This window comes from Artemia franciscana, chromosome 6, assembly GCF_032884065.1.
Source record: "Artemia franciscana chromosome 6, ASM3288406v1, whole genome shotgun sequence".
NCBI lineage: Eukaryota > Metazoa > Arthropoda > Branchiopoda > Anostraca > Artemiidae > Artemia > Artemia franciscana.
This window is the reverse complement of record NC_088868.1, coordinates 11,149,963-11,171,274: the sequence shown is the minus strand read 5'-3', so window position 1 is coordinate 11,171,274 and position 21,312 is coordinate 11,149,963. Positions and strand designations below refer to the sequence as shown.

At 36.6% G+C, this 21,312-nt stretch overlaps 1 protein-coding gene across 1 annotated transcript; it reads left to right on the top strand.

Moving 5' to 3' along the window:
• Window positions 1–1,373: 1,373 nt before the first annotated feature.
• LOC136028042 (uncharacterized) lies at window positions 1,374–18,424 on the top strand. Its single transcript, XM_065705635.1, has 5 exons — window positions 1,374–1,503; window positions 6,832–7,710; window positions 8,469–10,443; window positions 13,509–13,595; window positions 17,565–18,424. Exons 2-5 carry the CDS (start codon window positions 6,842–6,844, stop codon window positions 17,610–17,612), a joined length of 2,979 nt encoding a protein of 992 aa, XP_065561707.1. The 5' UTR covers window positions 1,374–1,503; window positions 6,832–6,841; the 3' UTR covers window positions 17,613–18,424.
• The last annotated feature ends 2,888 nt before the right edge of the window (window positions 18,425–21,312 follow it).

Sequence of the window (21,312 nt, the reverse complement as noted above, 5' to 3'; positions counted from 1 at the left end):
AATTATTATAGAAAAAACTTTAGGACTAACGCCAAAAAATCCGCGCACAGAGAAATGCTCGTAGACAAAACTTTGGTTCTCTATTGGTTATTATTGTCCACAAAATTTAAACATAACAATGATAGATGGTAATAAACTTACCTAAGCTATGGATGTCAGGTGATTGATTTTTTCAAATGATAATTTCGACAGTACCTGTGCCTGTCATCATCAGGTTCAAATCAGAGCAAGAGATTTGAATTTGAACCTGGTGATGACAGGCACAGGTCCTGTCGAAATTATCGTTTTAAAAAATCTATCACCTGACATCCATAGCTTAGGCAATCTTATTACCATCTATCATTAATATGTATAAGAGTCAGGATAGCCTCAGAGAATATATCCAAATTCAGACTAATTTTTTTTCTAAGAATTTCGTTATTTCCGAACCAATTTATTCTCCCAATTGAAACCACTGCCCAACATTGAATATTATTTTTAACCTTGTAAGAATACTGCATTTTCTTGGTGTCCTAATTATTCCTCAATAAAACTTTATTTGTTTTTAAATTACAACATTAAAATCATTACAAATATACAAACTACGACCAAGCCCGTATCCAGGGGGTGGGTAGACCCCCCCCCCAAGAAAAATGTGTGCGAGTCGTAAAAGCATAAAAAAAATGAATAAAAAATTATACATATTTTTGTTTACACCCCCCCCCCCTTCGAAAAAATACCTATGTAAAACACCCCCAGAAAAAGAAATGCTGGATACAGCCCTGACTACAGCAAATCACCACATACAAATCATTATTTTTTCCGTTGACGCAGGCACACAAACACGGGGGGGGGTCTAAAGGGATATCTTGAAATCTCAATTAATCTGCTTGGTTTAATTATTCATTCCTTAGGATTTACTCATACTTGAATTCAAGGAGTTAAAATTAACTTAAACTAATTTCTTAAAATACCGTTTTTCAAACGATTTTTTAAAGTTTTCTGTTGGTTGGATCAGGGAATCCCGGCCAGCCCCCCATAATTATTTTTTAAGTGTGCCGCTGCCTTGATGTGCTGTGTCCCTCGCTTTACCGGATATGATCAAAGTACAATGTCTTTTAACTAGCTTCCACCATAAACTGGATCACAAATAATATGCGAAATTCTTCGTCATTCAACTTTCTATATGAATATTCTCCTAGCAGCTGCAGATTGTTTACAAATTCAACTTATGTCGTTCTGAACGCTTTCCAAGCTTTTTCGTGACTGATCCAACGATTAACATACTCACCGGGTTAATGATTTTCAATGGCCTCCAACAGATGCGTCCTGGTCAAACTGGTTTCCTCTCTTAGCGCAAACGCAATACGATCGATTTCACAATAAATTCTCTCTTGGTAACATAATTAAAAATAGTTGCGTCCTAAACTTTGGTGTGTATGGACAGAAAGACTGGAATAGATATTGAGGGAATTTTACGTAGTTCCCTTGATAGTCTTTTAGTTATTTGTGTGTGAAAGCCTTGTAAGTTCCTATGACAGTTTAGTTTATGATTCACTAATGAAAATTGAATAGTTTTATTTAGTTTAATACCAGGCAATTTAGTTTTGATGATAAACCATTAAGGAAGGAAAAGACCTTAGGTCCTAGGCTTAGCCAAGTTGCACTCGACTAAATAAATTATAATTAATCGCAACCAGTAGATACAAACGATTATTTTTGCGTCTCTTTCTGAATTTCCTAATCATTTTCCTCATAAATTCCGTTTTCAGCCCTTAATGGGATATTTTTAATATCACCTTGAGACAACAATGGAGCTTATCCCAGTAGCAGTGGTTTTAAAACTGTGGTACGCGTACCCCTTGGAGATACGCCAACATTTCTAGGTGATGCGCGGCCGGCCAACAAGTCCTTTTTTCCCACTTTGTTTTTTTTTTTCACTGTACTGTTTCTTTAATTTCATATCACGAATAGTTTAAGCTTTAAATTACTTTGGAGGAATAATAAATAATAATTTCCGTTCTTGTGTTTTGTTTAGGAAAAGGCTTTATTTCAAATATTTTTTGTTTAGAAAAATATATTTTCAAATATTTTTTTATTTGCTTATATAAAGTTTCCGTTGTATTACAGCATACATATAATTTACCAATAATCAATCTCAAATTCGTTTCATTACGTCATTCACAGAGCCGGCAATAGCAAGCACTACGGTCTTAACTAGTTGAGCAATGAATCATGACTGAATTGGGTGAACCTGACGGTTGATGTGACAAGCATGGCATATCCAATTGTTATATAAAATCGGCTTTATTGTTCACATAGAGTGAACACTTTAAAGAAGTGAATCACACGGGATCTTGCAGATAGAAAGCTATCATCCCTAGGCCCTATCACATCTAATAACGGAGATATTCTCACTGACGAGAGCGCTCAATTGTCTGCCTCGATGATCACTTCTCTTCACTACTAAACATGGACTGCGTTAGCCAGCCCGACCTTGCCCTTCTTCAAGTTGTATGTAACACCCCTGAGACCCCATGTAGAGTGTGCAACACCCTTTCACCTCTACAGAAATCTCTGAAACGGATGAAAAACAACCGAGCCCCTGGAATCTGGTATCCCTGAAGAACTGCTGAAATATGGTGGGGCAGTGAGCCCTTTCTGGCTCCAAGTACTTTTCTCCATAGTATTTCGTACAGTAAGGATTCCAAAAGACTGGCGAGTGGGATCTTTTGGATCATTCTGCCTCTTTTGGAACGGAAAGGCAGTTGCAGAATTTGCTCCAACTATCGTGGCATTATACTCCTCTCTGTGCCCGGGAGGCTTTTCGGTATGACCCTCTTGGTCATACCGGCTGGTATGACCTACATTCAACAGGCTGGCTTCATGACAGGAAGGTCTACAGTGGAGACAATATTCACAATGTTTCAGCTGGTAGAGAAGGCTCGAGAATTTTAACAAAAAGCGTATTTTGCCTTTGTGGATTTTAAGGCTGCCTTTGATTTTGTCGATCGGCAATCACCCTGGCTCATTCTGAAAACAACGGGACTACTAGCGAAGTACTGCAGCCTTTTCGAGCGGCTGCACGAAGAGACTAAAAGCTGCGTGCAAGTCAATGGCAGACGCAGCCCATCTTTTGAAATCAATACTGGAGTCCATCAGGGCTATGCTACTGGTCCAGAGCTCTTTAATTGTCTCATCGACTACATTATGATTCGGACCATTAACCACCTCCAGTCTGGGTTGCAATACAGCGATAGAGAACTTTCAAACGCTGACTATGCCGATGACCTTGCTCTTGTCTCCTACTCACCATTGAAGCTCACAGAGTCCTGCAGATCCTTGCTGATGAAGCCTTAAAGATAAGACTGTTGATTAATTGGCAGAAGAAACAAGTGATGTTTGTCGAACCCCATAACTCACCGCGTCCCCCGCCAGTGCTAATGGTCGGTGACAAATCAGCTGAGATTGTTGAGGAATTTACATACCTTGGCTCTATTCTCTCGAACTACGGATCAATCCTCAAAGATCTAATGCACCGAATCGCCAAAGCCTCAGCTGTGGTGGGAAAACCAAGTGCCCTCTGGAGGAAGCCTTCTATTAGCCGTAGGACCAAGATGCGCATATACATTGCTTCGGTGTGATCCGTACTTCTTTACAGAGCCGAAACCGGGCCAGCCACTCAGTCTGTGCTTAGCAACCTAAGTATAGCGCAAACAAAATCTTTGCCGTATTGAAGGAATACACTGGCACGATTTTTTCTAGCAACAAGAACCTCCTGGCGTTAACTGCTCAAACGCCGTTCTCAGTCCAACTCGCCCAGTAAACACTACGTTGGTACGGACATCTCCTTCGCATGCCTCCCGACACTCCTGCACGAACGATTTTTGACTTTGATCCCGTGCTGCATGGCGGGAAACGTCCATAAGGTCGTTCCCCAACCGGATGGAAGGACACGGCAGGTGCCTTCTTATCCATGGCAAATATTCAGGAGGATGTCCACATCCTTGCAAGAGACCGGTCTAAATGAAGGCACCATACAGCATCACTCTCGACGCCGTAAGCATTTCGGCAGGAGCATTAAGTCAAGTCAGTTAAGTTTATTGTTCACACTGGCGTGATAAGAGGCATAAAGTAAATGAAGCTTGGCTCTATTTTCTCGAATGCATCACCAATCAGAATGCTTAATTGATTGTGTCGATATGGATATGGAATAGATCATATCTAAGATAGATATTGAAGTCAAAATGAACAACATATTAGCTTTTCGTGGCTGTTTTATTGTATTCGGATATAGTTAGGTAGGATTGTTTATCACACCAATGCAAACAATGCATTACATATACTTAAAAATCTAAAGTTCAGTCTTCATTGACAGATTTTGGCGCCAGATTCCAGAATTTGTTCAATGAAGCCTGAACTTAAACCGTGAAAACTTCGTCTAAACAGTTGCCATAACACTATGGTCAATATTGTAGTTTGATATGCCACTACTTTGAAAATTGTGTCGGAAAAAAAGTCCTTATTATAATGAGAAGTCATGACATTTTTGTTTACTTTTAATAGCAAAAGCTTCTCAAACTTTGCATCTTCTGATCGGTTTCTTTTTGCAGTCAATGCATCTCCTGCAGTGGAAAATAGGGGCTCAACAGGTGCAGATGATAATTTGCAGGGGCATTAAATTTCTTAAACAGTTTTCCAACTTTTGGATAATCTTTCAGAGAATGAAGGGTCCTCCTTTTGTTTTGAAGAAATCTGAAGGTTTCAGCTTTGAGACTAGTGTCTAGACTTCTTAATCACTGACAGTATCATTATCATCCACAAACGAAACTAAATCATTAGTCACATTTGTACCAGACTTCTCCTCAGCACCTTCAGCCATTTCATCACTGGAGACAAGCATGGGCATTTTCTCATTTCTAAGTTCATTTTGTCTCTTCGTTTTTTTGCTCTTTTCTCTTCCAATTCCAAAAAGAAAACATGCGAGAAGCGCTCATGCAAACCACCTAAAATTGCCGCTACTAATGATAAAGCATGCTTGCAAATACGAATATTCTGAAGTCCTTTTAGTTTATTCTTCAAACTGTAAAGTACTGGCAACAACACAAAGATAGCAATTTTTCCGCCTGGCAAAAATCTAAGGCTTGGCACAATGGATATGTAATAAGCAGATACTCCTTAAGCAGATCCCTCTCCACCTGCTTCAACTTTGGAAGCTCTCCTGGACATAGAATATGCTGACGATTTAAGCGTCCTAGACGAAACTGTGGGCAAAATGAATAAACTTATAGAAGTTTTGCGAGTTCAGGGTACTAGATCAGGTTTGAAAATAAATGTTAGGAAGACTAAGTCACTAAGGCTAGGAATAAGTGAAGATGAAAAGTTGACATTGGGCAAATGATTGATCAGTTGGACAGTTTCACTTACCTTGGTAGTGTTACTAGCAATGAAATGACTTAACAGGTGGACAGTTTCATTTACCTTTGTAGTATTACTAGTAAAGAAGGTGGGAGCAGTTAAGATGTTAAAAGTAGAATAGCCAAGGCTTAGGGTGTTTTTTCACACTTAAAATTTCTTTGGAAGAATAGGAAGACAAGTGTGCAAACCAAGATTTGAATATTGGAAGCTACAGTGAAGACAGTTGTCAAGTATGACTCTGAAGTATGGGTGCTCCGAAAAGCGGATAAAGATTTGCTAGACGTTTTCCAGAGAAATTGCCTACGGATTGCTCTTTGCATTTGGCTGACTGACTGCACTTCAAATAGTAGGGCAATATTGAGATAAAGGTTGAAATGGCTAGTATACGTTCTACGGATGAAGGATGATAGATTGCCAAAGATTGTCCTTCTTGGCGAACCGTCTAGGGATAAACGGAAAGCAGGTCGTCCGTAGTTAGGGTGGGAGTATGTCATAAAGAAAAATATGAAAGAACTGAGAACTTCTTGGGGGGTGTAAAAGAGGAAGGCTTTTGAATAGATTGGGATGGAGGATCGTTCGTAGCTGTGTTGGCCTTAAGTGGCTGGGTGCTTTGGTGAGTTATTAGTATTAGTAGTGTCTAAATAAGTTTCACAACCTCTGCCCTACAGTAACAGAATTATTGTGTCTTACGTTCAAAGCTTGTTATTATTTGATCTTCATTCAGAAGCCTTTCTTTCTAAATGTGGTCAACAATGAACTTGTGACTTGTATATTCAGTTCAGAAGGTGAATAAACTGCACCATTACGTGAGAATTTCCTGGAGATTTTTTTGTGCTAATTCTTTTTTATCAGCTGGTGAATATTTATCTTTAATTCTAGCAATTGCCAAGTTGGTTTTTCCTTTAAGTTAATGCTATAATTACAGAAATCCTGCTTCTTTATGTTAGAAGAGCCTCCACTTCGTAGATTTATGCAAGGAATTTCGGTTCAATCCAAACATTACCAATAAATTCATTGTATTATTTCAAATGCTTGTTTGCTCGTTTTGTTGTGACTCCTATTTGTGTACTTCTTTTGTTCACTATTTTTGAGTTGGCTTTGGTAATGGTTATTCCAACACTAAACTATATGAAAATTTTCTAATTTCAACTTCTTTAAAATGTTTGAATTGTTTTAGCGCTTCTCAGAAAAACGATGATAACCAATTCTAGTATCATTTATCCCATTTGTGAGTAAACAAGGCCCCGTTTGAATAATTGCTTACATTAATTTGTATTGTAAAGATCTGTTTCTGGTGGCACTTCCCAGCTTAGAAACATTCCAACTTTTTTTTTATCAAATGGTTATCTGGGGTGAAGGGGAGTCAGTAGGGATATAAGCTGGTTCTCTTAGAGTCAACAATATTTACTAACTTAAATTCCATTCTCATTTCAGGCAATTAAAAATGACAGGAAGATGTTTCATTAGTCTCGCTGAAATACCCGGAATTAGAAGACAATTGAAGTCCGCTAGAGTAGTCTTAAATAAATTAACGGAACGTGAGTTAAAGTCCTGTGCTCTGCAGGCATCAGGATCTTTACATCCTCATGAAGACGAATTGGACTTTCATGCCAAGTGTGAAGTAAACGAACCAAAGAAGAAAAAGCAAAGATTAGAATATCGTTCTTTAAGTCATACAAGTAATACAGATTCCCCCAAGTTTTCTAACCTGAAAAGAAAGCAAAATTTTCAGACATACATTAAAGATCAGACAAAAACCACTCAGACACAAATTAAAAACAACAAGTTCTTAGCAACACCTGGAAGTGCTTCGGAAATCCCACTTGATTTGAAAGATGAAGTACTTATAACAAAAAAGGAGAAGGAAACTCAGAAAACCCAGAAAATTCTGAAAAGAAAACCTAGAAACTCTGAGGCTATGGATAGGAAGTGGTCGGTTGAAAAAGGAAAGACTTGTAGTGATGAAGAAGGCATAGGGCCCGTAAAGAGGCTGAGGCTAAAAATAAGTTCCAGAAGCAATGAATCTTCAATTGCCGATTCTAAAAGTTGCATTCCAATGTTGGATGAACCTCTCAACACAGAAATCTTGCCAGATAATTCTACTTGCATAAGTGATGTAGATTTGTCTAGTATTTCTCTGGGAAAACAAAGCGTTTTAAATGATCCAATTCAGCAATCACAAAATGAGTTTGACGATGTCACAAGTGAGGCTCAGTCTTCCAGGAGCCATGAATCAAATTTGCTTGAACAAGAAAATAACCCTTATATGCGAAGAACGGTATACAGTCCTATTTCAGAGGCTTCCTCTCCAAAGTAAGTAGCTGCTTCTGACTAACATTTGTATTCGTTTTACCATTAAAATTTTTACTGTAATTTAACAAAAACTATTTTTGTAACGGGCTGAGATATCTAATTTGAAGTAGTTACGATCTGTCTTTATAAAGATTTATTTTTATGGTTCACTTTTACATTTCGAATCTTCAAGTTCTTGTTTGTGGAATTGTAATTTAACTCCAATCAAAGTTTAGCATGAATGGAACATTTTATTTTTTATTATGGGTTGAATTTCTTTACCTTTTCAGTTTCTTTTGGAAAAATATTAAACCTAGCTAAGATTATATGCCTATGGTTTCTTCTAAAAGAATCTTTTTATAGGTGACGTTTTTCATCAAAAACTCTTCTTAGGAGGATTTCCGCAGTGTTTAGACACAATTACTTGTAGACAGTTAAAAGAGTAATTTAAAAGAAAGTAATTCTAAATATTTACAGGTTTGAAATTAGTACTGAATATATATTTCTCTTTATCAAATATATACTATGGAAATCTGAACAAACAGTCAAAATATGGTCAACTTAACAAGTTCTATCAAAAGAAAAAAGTTCCTTGACTACCAGGTCTGTAAGAATTTTTTTTTTTTTTTAAAGAGGTGGGTTTGCTGTTTAACAGCAATAAAGCTCTATTCTGTTTACTACTTTCTCCTCTCAAGTTTCGACTAAAGGTTATAATAGTACACTTTTTTATTACGTTTAAATAATTTATATCAATAACTTAAATTAAGTTTTATTTTTAGGCCCAGTTCAAATTCAATTGCTGATATTTCGAATCTGGCAAGACTTTTTCAGAGACGGTTGGAACTTTTGAAAAATATAGAGGCACTGAAAGTTGAAAATTCAGTACTTGAAGAGAAACAGAAAGCAACCACAAACTCACTTAAACAAACGCAGGTGCTGGCAGAAAGCCTTACGAAACACTTGAATGATACAATCATCAATGATCGAAGGGGGAAAGACCTGGAGATTGAAATCCGTGAAACTAAAAGAAGACTAGACGCACTACATGATGAGATTAGTTCTATCAACGATACTGAGCTTGTCAGTAATGAAACACTCTATAAAAGTAAAGTAGAAGCGTATCGGATTACATGCGCAAAATTAGAAGAAATTAAAAATAGTATCGATTCTCATAAAAACTCAGTTGAGTATTGCTCCATTAGAGAGCGTATAGCCACAAAACAAAAGAAAATGATTGCCTTAAAGAAAGACCTTGCTGTTTTGAATGAACGCATAAGTAGTAGCCAGAGCAAAGAAAGTTCGCTTCAGAAAGAGTTAGAGTTGATTAAAATAGAAATCAACAATGAATGGGCAAAACGTAATCAATTTTACTCTGAAATCGAAAACGAAATTTCAGTCGTTTTTTCAAGCACTGGGTTTCTCCTTGAACAAACTCAAAATAATTCTTATTCAATTGAAGAAAGACCTCCTAGTCCAGATTCACAAACGGCCGAATCTTCACCACCCCACCCTCCTTCGCCACCTGTTTCTGGCGAAAGAAAACTTAGGTCGTTGAATATTTCCTCTCCTGAGGTGCCAGTTGCACCTACAGGGATTCATACTAAAAACAATCTTGGGGAATCTATTATCTATCTCCGTTCACCCAATATAATTGCTACTGCAACTTCAAATCCTGCGTGTGGCGAAAAGCAACTTCAACCAGAGACTTCTACTGATGACAATTTATGTTCCTCAACAACCATCACCTTCGCTCAACCAAGTCCTAACTATGCGATACCGGTTGGTAACACTGTAGAGCGTAATTCAGTTATAAACAGGCATTATCCTGTTGAAGATTTACAAAAATATATAGAAGGTTATCTAGATTCTCTCGAAACCAGTAGTGAAAAAAAGGACAAGTCTGATAAAGAAGAAATCGCACACGAAGAAGTTGAAGCAAAACAATTAAAGCAAGACGGTTTGTTTTCTGAAGAAGCAAAATCACAATTCTCTCGCTTAGTTGCATATGTTTTGAGGTCACTACCAGAGACAAATGAAAACATACTGCTGCAAAGGGATTTAGTTATTTCGTTAATTCAGTATGAAATGTGGCCGAAACTTTACGAACAGTTGCAGGAAACAAAACCTTATCTTAAGTCTGTTGATTTTTCTGTGTTCAAGGAAGATCTTGAAAAAATTGAGGCTTCAGGCTCCTCAGCCACAATCAGTGTCTCTGTTGGCTTGACAGATTATTTCGAGATTCCTTATAAACCAATTCCTGAATCCAATTATTCTCCTGCTCAACGGAAAGATCCACCTGCTCAGAAAAAAATTAATGTAGTTCATCATCATCAAATGGAGCCAGTAAACGTTGATGCTAGAGTTTTACATTCTTTTCAGGACAACAACCATCATACTCAGTCAGCTAAGGTGAATATTCAGCGTAGAGAGACCTTACCCACCCGTCGTCCTACAATTTGTAATGAAACAAATGGGGCCCAAAGACTAGAAGACGAAGTTACTATTCTTGATTTTCAAAATAATTCTCAGTCATCGTCCATCATTCCTACTTCTCAAAATGATAGACATAAGAAGTTTGCCTACCCAGTATCTAGAATGAGTATGCTAAGATCAATGTTAGACTCTCCTGTAGTCAGTCAACAAAGTGGTAATACCACTTTGTCGCAACAAAGTGGTAATGACTCTAGTGTACTTCAACCCGTTTTCCCTGCAGCAGAGTCATCTGTAATTAACTTGACTCTAAGAGACTTCCAGGTAAATAATTTTTTTTTCATTGTATTTAGAGAGAGTATTAGCTTCTCTGCTAGCATTTAAATATAAGGTGTTAACACGTTTGATGACAACTTTTTCAAGAAAAATCAAAATATTCATAATAAAGTGGTACACAGGTCAAGACCTTAAATATTTAAAAGATTTTCCGGGGTGGTGGTCTGGCCACCAAAAAGGAAATTTATACCTCCAATTTTTCAGATCCCGAGTCTTAAGGATCTGATAGCATTGTAATGCTGTCACCAAAGGACACTTTCACCATATGACGGTGGTTTCCTTTCTTAACGCCATGTTTTTACTTTACGTGTTACTTTTCAGAATGAAGCTGTGTATCTTTTCACAAGCCACTTTAGAGAACTCCTTTGAAGCCATTGACTTAAAACATGACTCTTTAGAGGGTTAATAGTAGCTATTAGTCTGGTAGATGAGTAACTTGATCTGGATCGAATCGCAATTAAAATAATTTGTTAGAATTATTTGAAAAAGTGATTTTCCGATCCCGAATATTAAGAGTTTGTCGTTCTCTTTATACGAAGTGTCTATGGGCACTGAAATATTGTGAATGGTCGCGCGTGACTAGTCTTTTCTGTGGAGAAAGCACGCTTTGGATTTGATCTCTTGATTTTGTGCCTAAATACCCTGGTGACCTGAGCTAAGCTTTGATTTCGATTAATTTGTTCTACTAAAATCAAAACTTTTGTCAGTTTTAATAGTGACAACTATTATGAAACAAAAACTAGGGATCACTGCTGAACAGACTTCATAATCTTATGTGTCCTGATTTTATCCATTTTTATTTGCACTTGATTTCTGCGTTTGTTATGATTGTTAACTTTGATTTCTGTCCGTTTTAGGTTTCTGTTATTCTTTCATAGTGTTTTCTGTTAGTTTTTAGTTTAAACTATAATAGGAAGTAATTTCTGCCCTTCCGGCGTCCCCGTTGTAATTGTGTCCCGGTCGTCATTTATATTCCCTGTGTCCCGGTCGTCCTTTGTGTCTCGGTCTTTAATTTCTCTTTGAGTGTCCCGGTCGTCATTTATATTCCCTGTGTCCCGGTCTGTAATTTCTCTTTGAGTGTCCCGGTTGTCATTTATATTCCTTGTTTCCCGGTGTCTCGGTCGTCATTTGTGTCCCGGTGTCCCGGTCTGTAACGTCATAAAGTCTTCAATGACTCTGGTGGTGCAGCCAGTTGAGGAAGTTTAACTTTTCCTGACGCGCAACACATTCCCATTGTTTCTCCATTAGATTCCAAGGCCTTACAATAGGGACAAATTTTAGACATAGTCCTGATTTGAACACATCTACTCAAGCTATAATCATCGACTGTGCTGTACCTGAATGCCAGGCGATAATTTTGACGTTGCTCTTGTGATTCCTCAGCACGCTTTCTTTTGGCATTATCTCTTTGAGCCGCAAGCCTGTTTTCACGTTCTTCTTGTGATTCCTCGGCACGCTTTCTTTTGGAATTATCTCTTTGAGCCTCAAGCCTGTTTTCACGTTCTTCTTGTGATTCCTCGGCAAGATTTCTTTTGGCATTATCTCTGAGCCTCAAGCCTGTTTTCATGTTGTTTTTGTGATTCCTCGCCACGCTTTCTTTTGGTATTATCTCTTTGAACCTCGGCACGATTTTTTGGTAATTTCTCTTTGAGACGCAAGCCTGGTTTCACGTTGTTCTTGTGATTCCTCGGTAGGCTTTCTTTTTTTACTTTCTCTTTTAGCCGCAAGCCTTTTGGCATTAACTCTTTGAGTCGCTTCCTCGGCTGTTTGTTCTGCCATTGTAGGATTTATACTGAAATTTCTCTTTGAATCGCCCCCTTATATACTTATAATGACGTCATATACAAAGCCTTATATACTTATAACGATGTCATATGCGGACAAACACACAAACTACATCTACTCAAGCTGTAATCATCGACTGGGCTGTGCCTGAATGCCAGGCGATTATGCACGCATTGCTTTTGTAATACAGTGACACGCTTTCTTTTTTTTACCTTCTCTATCAGCTGCAAGCCGGGTTTCGCGTTGCTCTAGTAGTTCCTTGACACGCCTTCTTTTTTTACTTTCTCTGTCAACTGCAAGTCTGGTTTCGCGTTGCTCTCGTGGTTCCTCGACACGCCTTCGTTGACGTAAATCGCACATTCCTAATCTGGCTCTTTCTCTTTGAACCGCAAGCCTGGTTTTGCGTTGCTCCTGTGTTTCGTCCTGGTGTTCAATTTTTTGTAACATTTGACATTTGGTAACATTTGACACTAATTGAAACTTGGACAAATTTTCTTTGTGTACCTAGCACTCTAAAGCTCAACAATTTCTAATAAACATCAAACTTTTGGGTTTCTGTTCTAAGGTTTTCGAATTACTTTAATCCATTGTCAGAATATATTGAAATATTTGTTCAATTACCAATTTTTTATACTTTAAACAAATTAATAAATTTGAAAGAGCCTCAATTTTTTTGAATACTTACTATTCAAAAAAAAGTATTATTGATATTTTGATTGAGACAGAGTCGTAGAGAAAATGAAAAAGAACTGAAACCTTTTTTTAATTATTTTAAATGATTGCTTTTTTTAGATTTTTGATGTTTTCTCAGTTTTTCTGTTATTTTAGTTTTCCTTTAATTTTTTTAGTTTCTTCTTTTTTAATTTGTATTCTTTTTTAGTTTTTTCTTTTTTTGGTTTTTTATTTTTTTTAGTTTTTATCCTTTTTTCTTTTGTTTTTTTTTTCTTTTTTAGCTTTCTTTTTCCTTTGTTTTTTGGTTTTTCTTTTTTTAGTTTTATTTTTTAGTTTTTTCTTTTTTAGTTTTGTAGTTTCTTATTTTTTTAATTTTCTTTTTTTCTTTTTTTTTCTTTTCTATTTTTTTCTTTAAACTTTTTTAGCTTTTTCAGTTTTTCATTTTTTTTAGTTTTTTCAAGTTTTTTACCTTTTTTTAGTTTTATTCTTTTTTTTTCCTTTATAACGGTAATAACGTGTAACGGTGTAACGGTAAAGATAGTGTAACAGACGGACGGACAAAGTTTTAATGAGTTTTGACCAGATGAATTTTTCAGGCTCAGGTGTGTGTAATATGCAGGAAACAAGCATATCACGTTTGTAATGCATGTTTGCTGACCACATACTGCTCTCAGGACTGCCAGGTGAGTTTTTCTCTGTTTTGACCAAAGAAAAAAAATTCAAGACCAATTTAGGGCAATTGGTCCTAGGTTCTGGGGCAATATTGACCCTGGAGGTGTATTAGCAAGACTTTGCGTCATTTTTAAATTTAAAGCCTACCCAAGTTTTGATCGGATACCACGTGGAGTCTTTCTGGGTGAAAAGGAGCGCGACATGGGGGCTGGGTCTTCCCTAAACGCTTTTTGCCTTTTAAATGGACACTTGACATATATATATATATATAGCCCATAAACATTTTGGGCTAAAAAAGGATCTAGATAGGCCAGAAGTTTATAGTCTTAAAAATAGGTGTGTGTGTGTGTGTGTTGGAGCGTAAGAATGTGAAAAGAAACAAAAAAAATTCATTTTATTATTGCTAGCTTTGGAAATAAAAGTCAAAGAAGCCACGTTGGAAGGTAAGAACGATAAGAAAAACAATTCCCCTTTAGTATTGCTATTTTTGGAAACAAAGGGTCAAATAACCCTGGTTGGAACATAAGAATAAAAAAGAAACGGAGCAATTCTGCTTTAGTATTGTTATCTCCGGGAGAAAGTCAAACAACCCTGCTTGAAACAGAAGAATGAGAAACAAAACAACAATTCCGCTTTGATATTGTTATTTTTTGAGCAAGTCAAACAACCCCGGTTTAAACAATTTAATAAACAAAGAAACATAAGAATTCAGCTCTGGTATTACTATTTTTGGAAATTCCGAAGAACCCGTTTTGCGACATAAGAACGAGAAAAGTGCACTAGATGTAATAATGCACGCCAGAGGGGTTCAACAAGCCAGTCAGAGTGGCACAGGTCGGGAATTCCATGGAAGCCATCACGTTGGGGTGGCTTGCGATAACACGAACCAATTGATTTAAAGCAAGATTTGTATGAAGAAAATGTCTGAATGCAAGTATCTGGAAAAAGCCGTAGGAATGATAATATATGCCAGAAAGTGCCGTGTGCCAGCCATAGTGTGCCACGGTGGCGTGAATTGTCATGGGGGGCATCACGTTGGGGTTGGGTTTCCAAAACACGAGCCAATGAAATTAAAGCAAATTTTGATTCATGAAAATATCTGAGAATGCCTTAGGAATGATAGTTTGCGCTGGAGGGTGTCATTTACCAGCCATAGTGTGCAACAGTTGTGTGAATTGCAATGACGGGCATCACGTTGGCGGTGACTTCTAAAAAGTCAATTTTTACAAAAACAGTGGAAATAAGGGAAAGGGCCGTTCAAGAAATATTTTAAATTTTATGTCTTTTTTAAACAGTAAGGAAATATAAAATGAAAGACGAAATATATTGCAATTGATCAAATGTTTGCTAAAGTTAAGGAGTGGCGTTAAAACTTATGAGCACAAACAGGTGTATGTCAAATGTAATCAATTTATAGTAACTGATTTTCTCCTTGCATGTGAGTTATTCCAAGGATAAGAAACACGCCATCCTTAGCTCGCAGAGGACAATAATGGGGAATCTTATCTATTCAAGCAAAAATCATCACGCTATGTACGTTGTTGGGACCATCCCAAGAAATTCCCGGAAACAATTATAGCATTTGTAATAAATTTATTTCCCCGGAACATAACATTAAAGATGTGTTGGTCCAGATGGTTAAGGCAGTATTCCGTTGGGGAAATCCCTGGTCTCGCGTTTTATTCTTAGAGCGAACGAAAATCTTTGATGATGGATTATAAAGGTTTCCTGAGGAATAAATCTTTGAAAATGAAATCTCGAATTAATAAAAAAAAAATCTTGTAGAAGAAAAATGCTGTGAAAAAAAATCTTTGAGAAAATATCCTGAAGAAATAAAAAAAACATCTTGCGGAAAAAAACTCTTGAAGAAATAAATTTCTTGAAAAAAGAAAGAAAAAATCTTGATGAAAAAGAAATCTTGGAGAAAAAGACCCTCGTGTGCCGTCCTCAGGTACAACCACGGCTTCTCCGCAGACCCTGGGATCTGGAAAGTCACAAAATATCACTTAACAAACTCCTACATCTTGAGGAAAATACTTGCATAAGTAAACAAATAATTCCTATTGCGTAACAGATAAGGGTATTTTAGTTTTTCGCAAGACCTAGGTGTGCGGAATAACGTCTTGAGGGATTGGTAACCCCAATAGTATAACCCCTATGGTTACTTTTAAATAGATTGACCCCTATCTACTGACAATCTTATGCCCCATCCAGGCTATTTGGCCATTGCAAGGAAGACAAATTACAATCTAGTTCGTCAAAATATGATGGCCGCGATTCAAGATTTGGAGAATGTTTGTTCATTAATTTGATGGTTGGTCTCAGATTTTTTAAGGCTTTCCAAAAATCTAGTGTTTTATAAGTTTTGAAAAATATAAGTATTTTTTTTATTGGTATATTTTTTTATATAAGTTTTCTTTTCCTGCCTTTTTTTATCAGTTTTGTTTTGTTCTGTATTTCTGTATGTGGTGTACTTTTGATTCGTCGTGATTCTCTGACTGTAATCTATTAAATGTAAATTCAGCTGCAATTTACTTTTTTCACATTTAGCATCGAAAAAAATCTACTCTATAAAAATTTATGCCTTTGCAAATATCATGACAAACTAAATTGGAAAAACAAGGCAAATCTCGTCGTAATATCATCTGCTGAACAGCTGCTTGTTTCAATATTTTGAATTATTCTGTGACTAACTATCAAAAATTTCTATTAGACCCATCAATGGAATGCAACCTAATCATTTAAAGTCTCAACTTCAAACCATTGAATTAAAATTTCTAAGTGTGAAACTAATTGAAAAATGGTCATGACCCTATCAGGACTCTATGGAGCACTTCCATGTTAATTATTTCTAGTGTTTATTGCCAACCAAAAAACAATCAATAACGCTGAACTTTTACCCGCTTACACATATATACTCATTTCAGCATAAATATTAAACGGTAGCAAAATTTGGTTCGGAAATAGGACACATCTCGGCACACGGAAAGTTTCCATATGCGCCACAGCAATAGTTTCAGTTGGTACCACTACATAAATATAGAAGAAGGCACAATTATGAAGAAAGGTGTGCGACTGCTGTGTCCCAAAAATCTTTAATGGAGAGCATAGAAATGCTGGTTATTAATATCAATGCTTTGATACTCACCGCGAACCTCAACAATGCCAAAACTTCCATTTCCGATAGCTAACCCAATTTAGCGCAAAGCTCAATGAGCTCTTCATTCCCTTGATTAGCCCTCCTACCTTCATTTCGGCTACGCCTGGGTGTCTTACAATCAGACAGCATAAACGATAAATCCTCAGCTAGAAAAAAAAATACAAATCCGTTTTGTCAGTATCAAACATATTAATCTGTTGCTCAGGGATGTCCTTTTGATTAAATAAATTCAGAGTCAATTAAGTTTTATTGACCTTAGAATCTCAGAATATGAAACAGTGTTGGTCAGATTGTCTTTTGAAGGGCTGATTTACCAATCACAATTAAATTCCATTTTCATGACACTACATATTTTGTCTTTTTTTTAAACGGGCTAATAAGCAACTGAATAAAAAGTAGTTCCGTCAATATTGACATAAGTGTTTCCTTTGGGATATTTTTTGATAGTATACGACTAAGATTTAATCAAACAGATTGACACCAAAACATAGTTAATGTAAAACAAAGTTGCCCAGATGCCATTGGAAAGACTCATTTACAAATTATAATTAGTTAACCATTTCATGACCTTTTAAAATGTTTATGTAATGCGGAAGTGCCATTAAGTATTTTTAATGCAAAATTATTTCATAAATTTTGAAGTTAATCTATTCCTTAGAGATTTCCTATCGGCTACAGAAACTAAGATACAATGAAATATGTTAATGTCGAAATTTAAAATTGTGTAACAGTCTTGGTCAGATTGCTATTAGAAAGGTTCATCTACGCATTATTATTACATGCCCTAATCATGACCTTTTACCGTCTTTAACTTTTGCAGAGACTTCATTGGGCAGCTCATCGACACTTTTGCAAAAGGAAGAGCTGAAGCAGATATGTTCCCTCTATACGGAGCTTCTTGGCTCCTCCTCCCGAGAATGATGCCATAATGAAACTGAAGAAATTCGGAAGCCAAATATTTAAAAGTGAATGCCCCCGTTTTCGAAAGGGTCATGTCTTTTGACGCAGTCAGCTGTTGATAGAACACGTGTTCTTTTCGTGCTTATTGTATGCTTTCTCTCGGTGCTTTCTGAAACTTCGGTTTTGACACTGTGATAATTACTCAAGTATCAAGTTGAAATATGTATACGTTAAAGCGTTTACACTGCCAATAAATTTTGTAGCTTGTAGTAGAAAGCCAATTTTTAAGTGCTTTGAGATCCGTAGGACGAACAAGGCTCTTTTGGTTGCCTTGTATAATTTTGTTCCCTGTATAGTTTCTGGTACCAGTCAGTGTTGCCAAGTCGGGCTATTTTCTGCCAATTGGACTAGAAGAAATGAATTAGGCTAATGAACTTTTTTTTCGACAAAAAGTAGAGCTCATGATTCAACGCAGCTGAAGAAAAACTAGGTTCAGGCTATTACTGAATGTGCGATTAAACTTCAACGCAGCTGAAGTTCAGCTGAACTTTAACGCAGCTGATAGTTTTTGGTACCAGTCAGTGTTGCCAAGTCGGGCTATTTTCTGCCAATTGGACTAGAAGAAATGAATTAGGTTAATGAACTTTGTTTTCGACAAAAAGTAGAGCTCAAAGTTCAACGCAGCTGAAGAAAAACTAGGTTCAGGCTATTAATGAATGTGCGATTAAACTTTTTTCAAAGAAAGGAAGAAGTGACAATAAAATTTAAAATGAGCAGAAATTGTACTTTCTTAAATAAGTTCTAGAATGCAGCAAATATAGCTAGCTGGTAACTGTTAGTGTTTTATTTATCGAGTGTCTGAGAAAACCCTTAAACTAAAAGTGCTGTTGCTTAAAACGCATGTTTCCTCTGAAAGAAATACTTTTGAGACACACCTGCAGCACTATATCATACAGTTCGTGGTAACGAACTGTAGTAAGGAGCGACCCGGCTCAATAGTAACCGAAACTCTTTAAAATATAATACCAATAGTTATATCAAAAGAATTGCATTTTAATGGTGATTTTAAATAATTAAGTTTTGTCTTACCCATCAAAAGTTACGAGCCTGAGAAAATTTGCCTTATCTTAGAAAATATGGGGAAACACCCCTTAAAAGTGATAGAATTAACGAAAATCACACCATCGGATTCAGCGTATCAGACAACCTTACATTAGAAGTTTCAAGCTCCTATCTACAAAAATGTGGAATTCTGTTGTTTTTTTTTGCCACAAGACAAATCCCGGATGTGTCTTTATTTGTTTGTTGTTTTTTTTTCCAGGGGTGATCGTATCGACCCAGTGTCCTAGAATGTTGCGAAAGGGCTCATTCTGACGGAAATTAAAAGTTCTAGTGCCCTTTTTAAGTGACCAAAAAAATTGGAGGGCACCTTGGCAACCTCCCATGCCCATTTCCCCCCCTCAAAATCACCGGATCAAAATTCTGAGATAGCGATTTTATTCAGCATATTCTAAAAACCTAATAACTATGTCGTAGGGGACGATTTACTTCCCCAAAGTCCCCGTGGGAGGGGCTGCAAGTTACAAACTTTGACCAGTGTTTACACACAGTAATGGTTATTGGAAGTGTACAGACGTTTTCGGGGGATTGTTTTTGTTTGGGGGAGTTGAGGGGAGGGGTTATGTGGGGGATACTTTTCATGGAGGAATTTATCATTGGGAAGAGAATTTCCATGAAGAGGGCGCAGGATTTTCTAGCATTTAAAAAAAATAAATATGAACAGTTTTTCTACTGAAAGTAAGGAGCAGCATTAAAATTGAAAAAGAATAAAAATTATTACGATTTTGAGGGGTTCACCTCCTCTTAATACCTCGCTCTTTACGCTAAAGTATTTTTAGTAATCTAAACTATTTATTCTATGGCCTTTGTGATTCAGGGGTCTTTCTTAAGGAATTGGGATAAAATTTAAGCTTTAGTGTAAAGAGCGAGGTATTGAGGAGGGGGCGAACCCTCTCATATACGAAGTAAAAAAAAAATACGAATATAGAAGTTTGTTACGTAAGTTAATTCGTGATTTATGTATATTTTTACGAATAAAAACGTTTGTAAAAAATTAAAAGTTCTAGTTGCCTGTTTAAGTAACCAAAATATTGTTGGGTAACTAGGCCTCTTCCCCCGCTCCTTTTTTCTCAAAATTGTCCGGTCAAAACTACGAGAAAGCCATTTACCCAAAAAAATAATATGCAAATTTCGCTTTAATTATTCATGTGCGGAGTGTCAAAACTAAAACTTGCATTAATTTAAAAATGTTCAGAAATTAAACTAAAAAACTAGTTTTTCAACTGAAAGAAAGGAGCGACATTAAAACTTAAAACAAACAAAAATTACTCCGTATATGAAAGGGGCTGTTCCCTCCTCAATGCCCCGCTGAAGATTTGAAACATCCCTTCTGTGAAATTTTGTTTAACTCATAAAAGCGGAAAAAAAAATGCAAATAAGCAAATTTTTGACGCGCCTTTTAAAGTTTTTGGTACTCCCCTCCCCTGAACAAAAATCTTGGATACGACCTTAGGTGTAATTCATTTCTTACATTTAGAATCCCAGCCCTAGTCCAGTTATGAACTTCCTCTTTAATAAGAATGGTCATTGTTAAATAGAAACAATTCATGTCTGTCTGCATTCCGCATTCTTCATGAACTTTGCATAGTGCTTGCGAAATATCTATTTATAAACTCTTACTACGCACTAATTTTGAAGGCATTCCAAGTTTCGATGTCTGGCTTTAATCAAGAGTAACCAGAGGCGCTTGAAAATTAAACAAGTCTATTTTGCGCAGGTGCGATTTCAACGTTTGCGGAGCGCTTAGCAACAGAATGGTTTTTATCAGTGATACTTTAGGCTTTGGCATGGAAAACTACTGTCCAAATTTCAGATAATGTGGATCAATTTGCAAGTAATTGATCACTTTATTGCTTGTGTTTGAAGAGAAGCATTGAAAGTTAGTTTATAGCGCAATTCAGGTCTTCTTTTGAATAAAACATTTTGATGAAGAATTCTGATAATTATGGAGCCTTATTGCGCAGTATTCTTGTTTGCCTTTAAAACCTCTAAAAATTCATTCATTTTGCTCACACTTTCATCTAATATGCTTAAATCATCAGCATAATCTAAGTCCTGGAGCGTTCTTCCTCCCCATTTGATTCCATGGTCTCCAATTGCCATTCCTGTGCTCCTTAAGACGAAGTCCATCAAAATGATCCATATAAAGGGGGATATAACACAACCCTGCTTAAATCCTGATTTAATACAAAATTAGTTGCTAACCTCATTTCCTACCTTAACCGCAGCAGTATTATTCTCGTACATAGCGCAAATCACTTTAATGTATTTTTCAGGTATACCATATAACGATGAGACCTTTGTTAACGCTGTTCTATCAACAGAATCGAAAGCTTGCTCATAATCGATAAAACTGAGGACCAAAGGTGTTTGACCTTTGAGCTATTAACCTAAGAGTCGACACATCCTCTGCCTTTTCTAAAACCGCATTGTTCTTCCCTTGAAACTTTGTCCACAGTATGTCTCAGTCTAAAAAGTATCATATTACTCAGTAATTTGTTACCTACAGAGACCAGACAAATGCCTCGATAATTACGACACTCACTCTT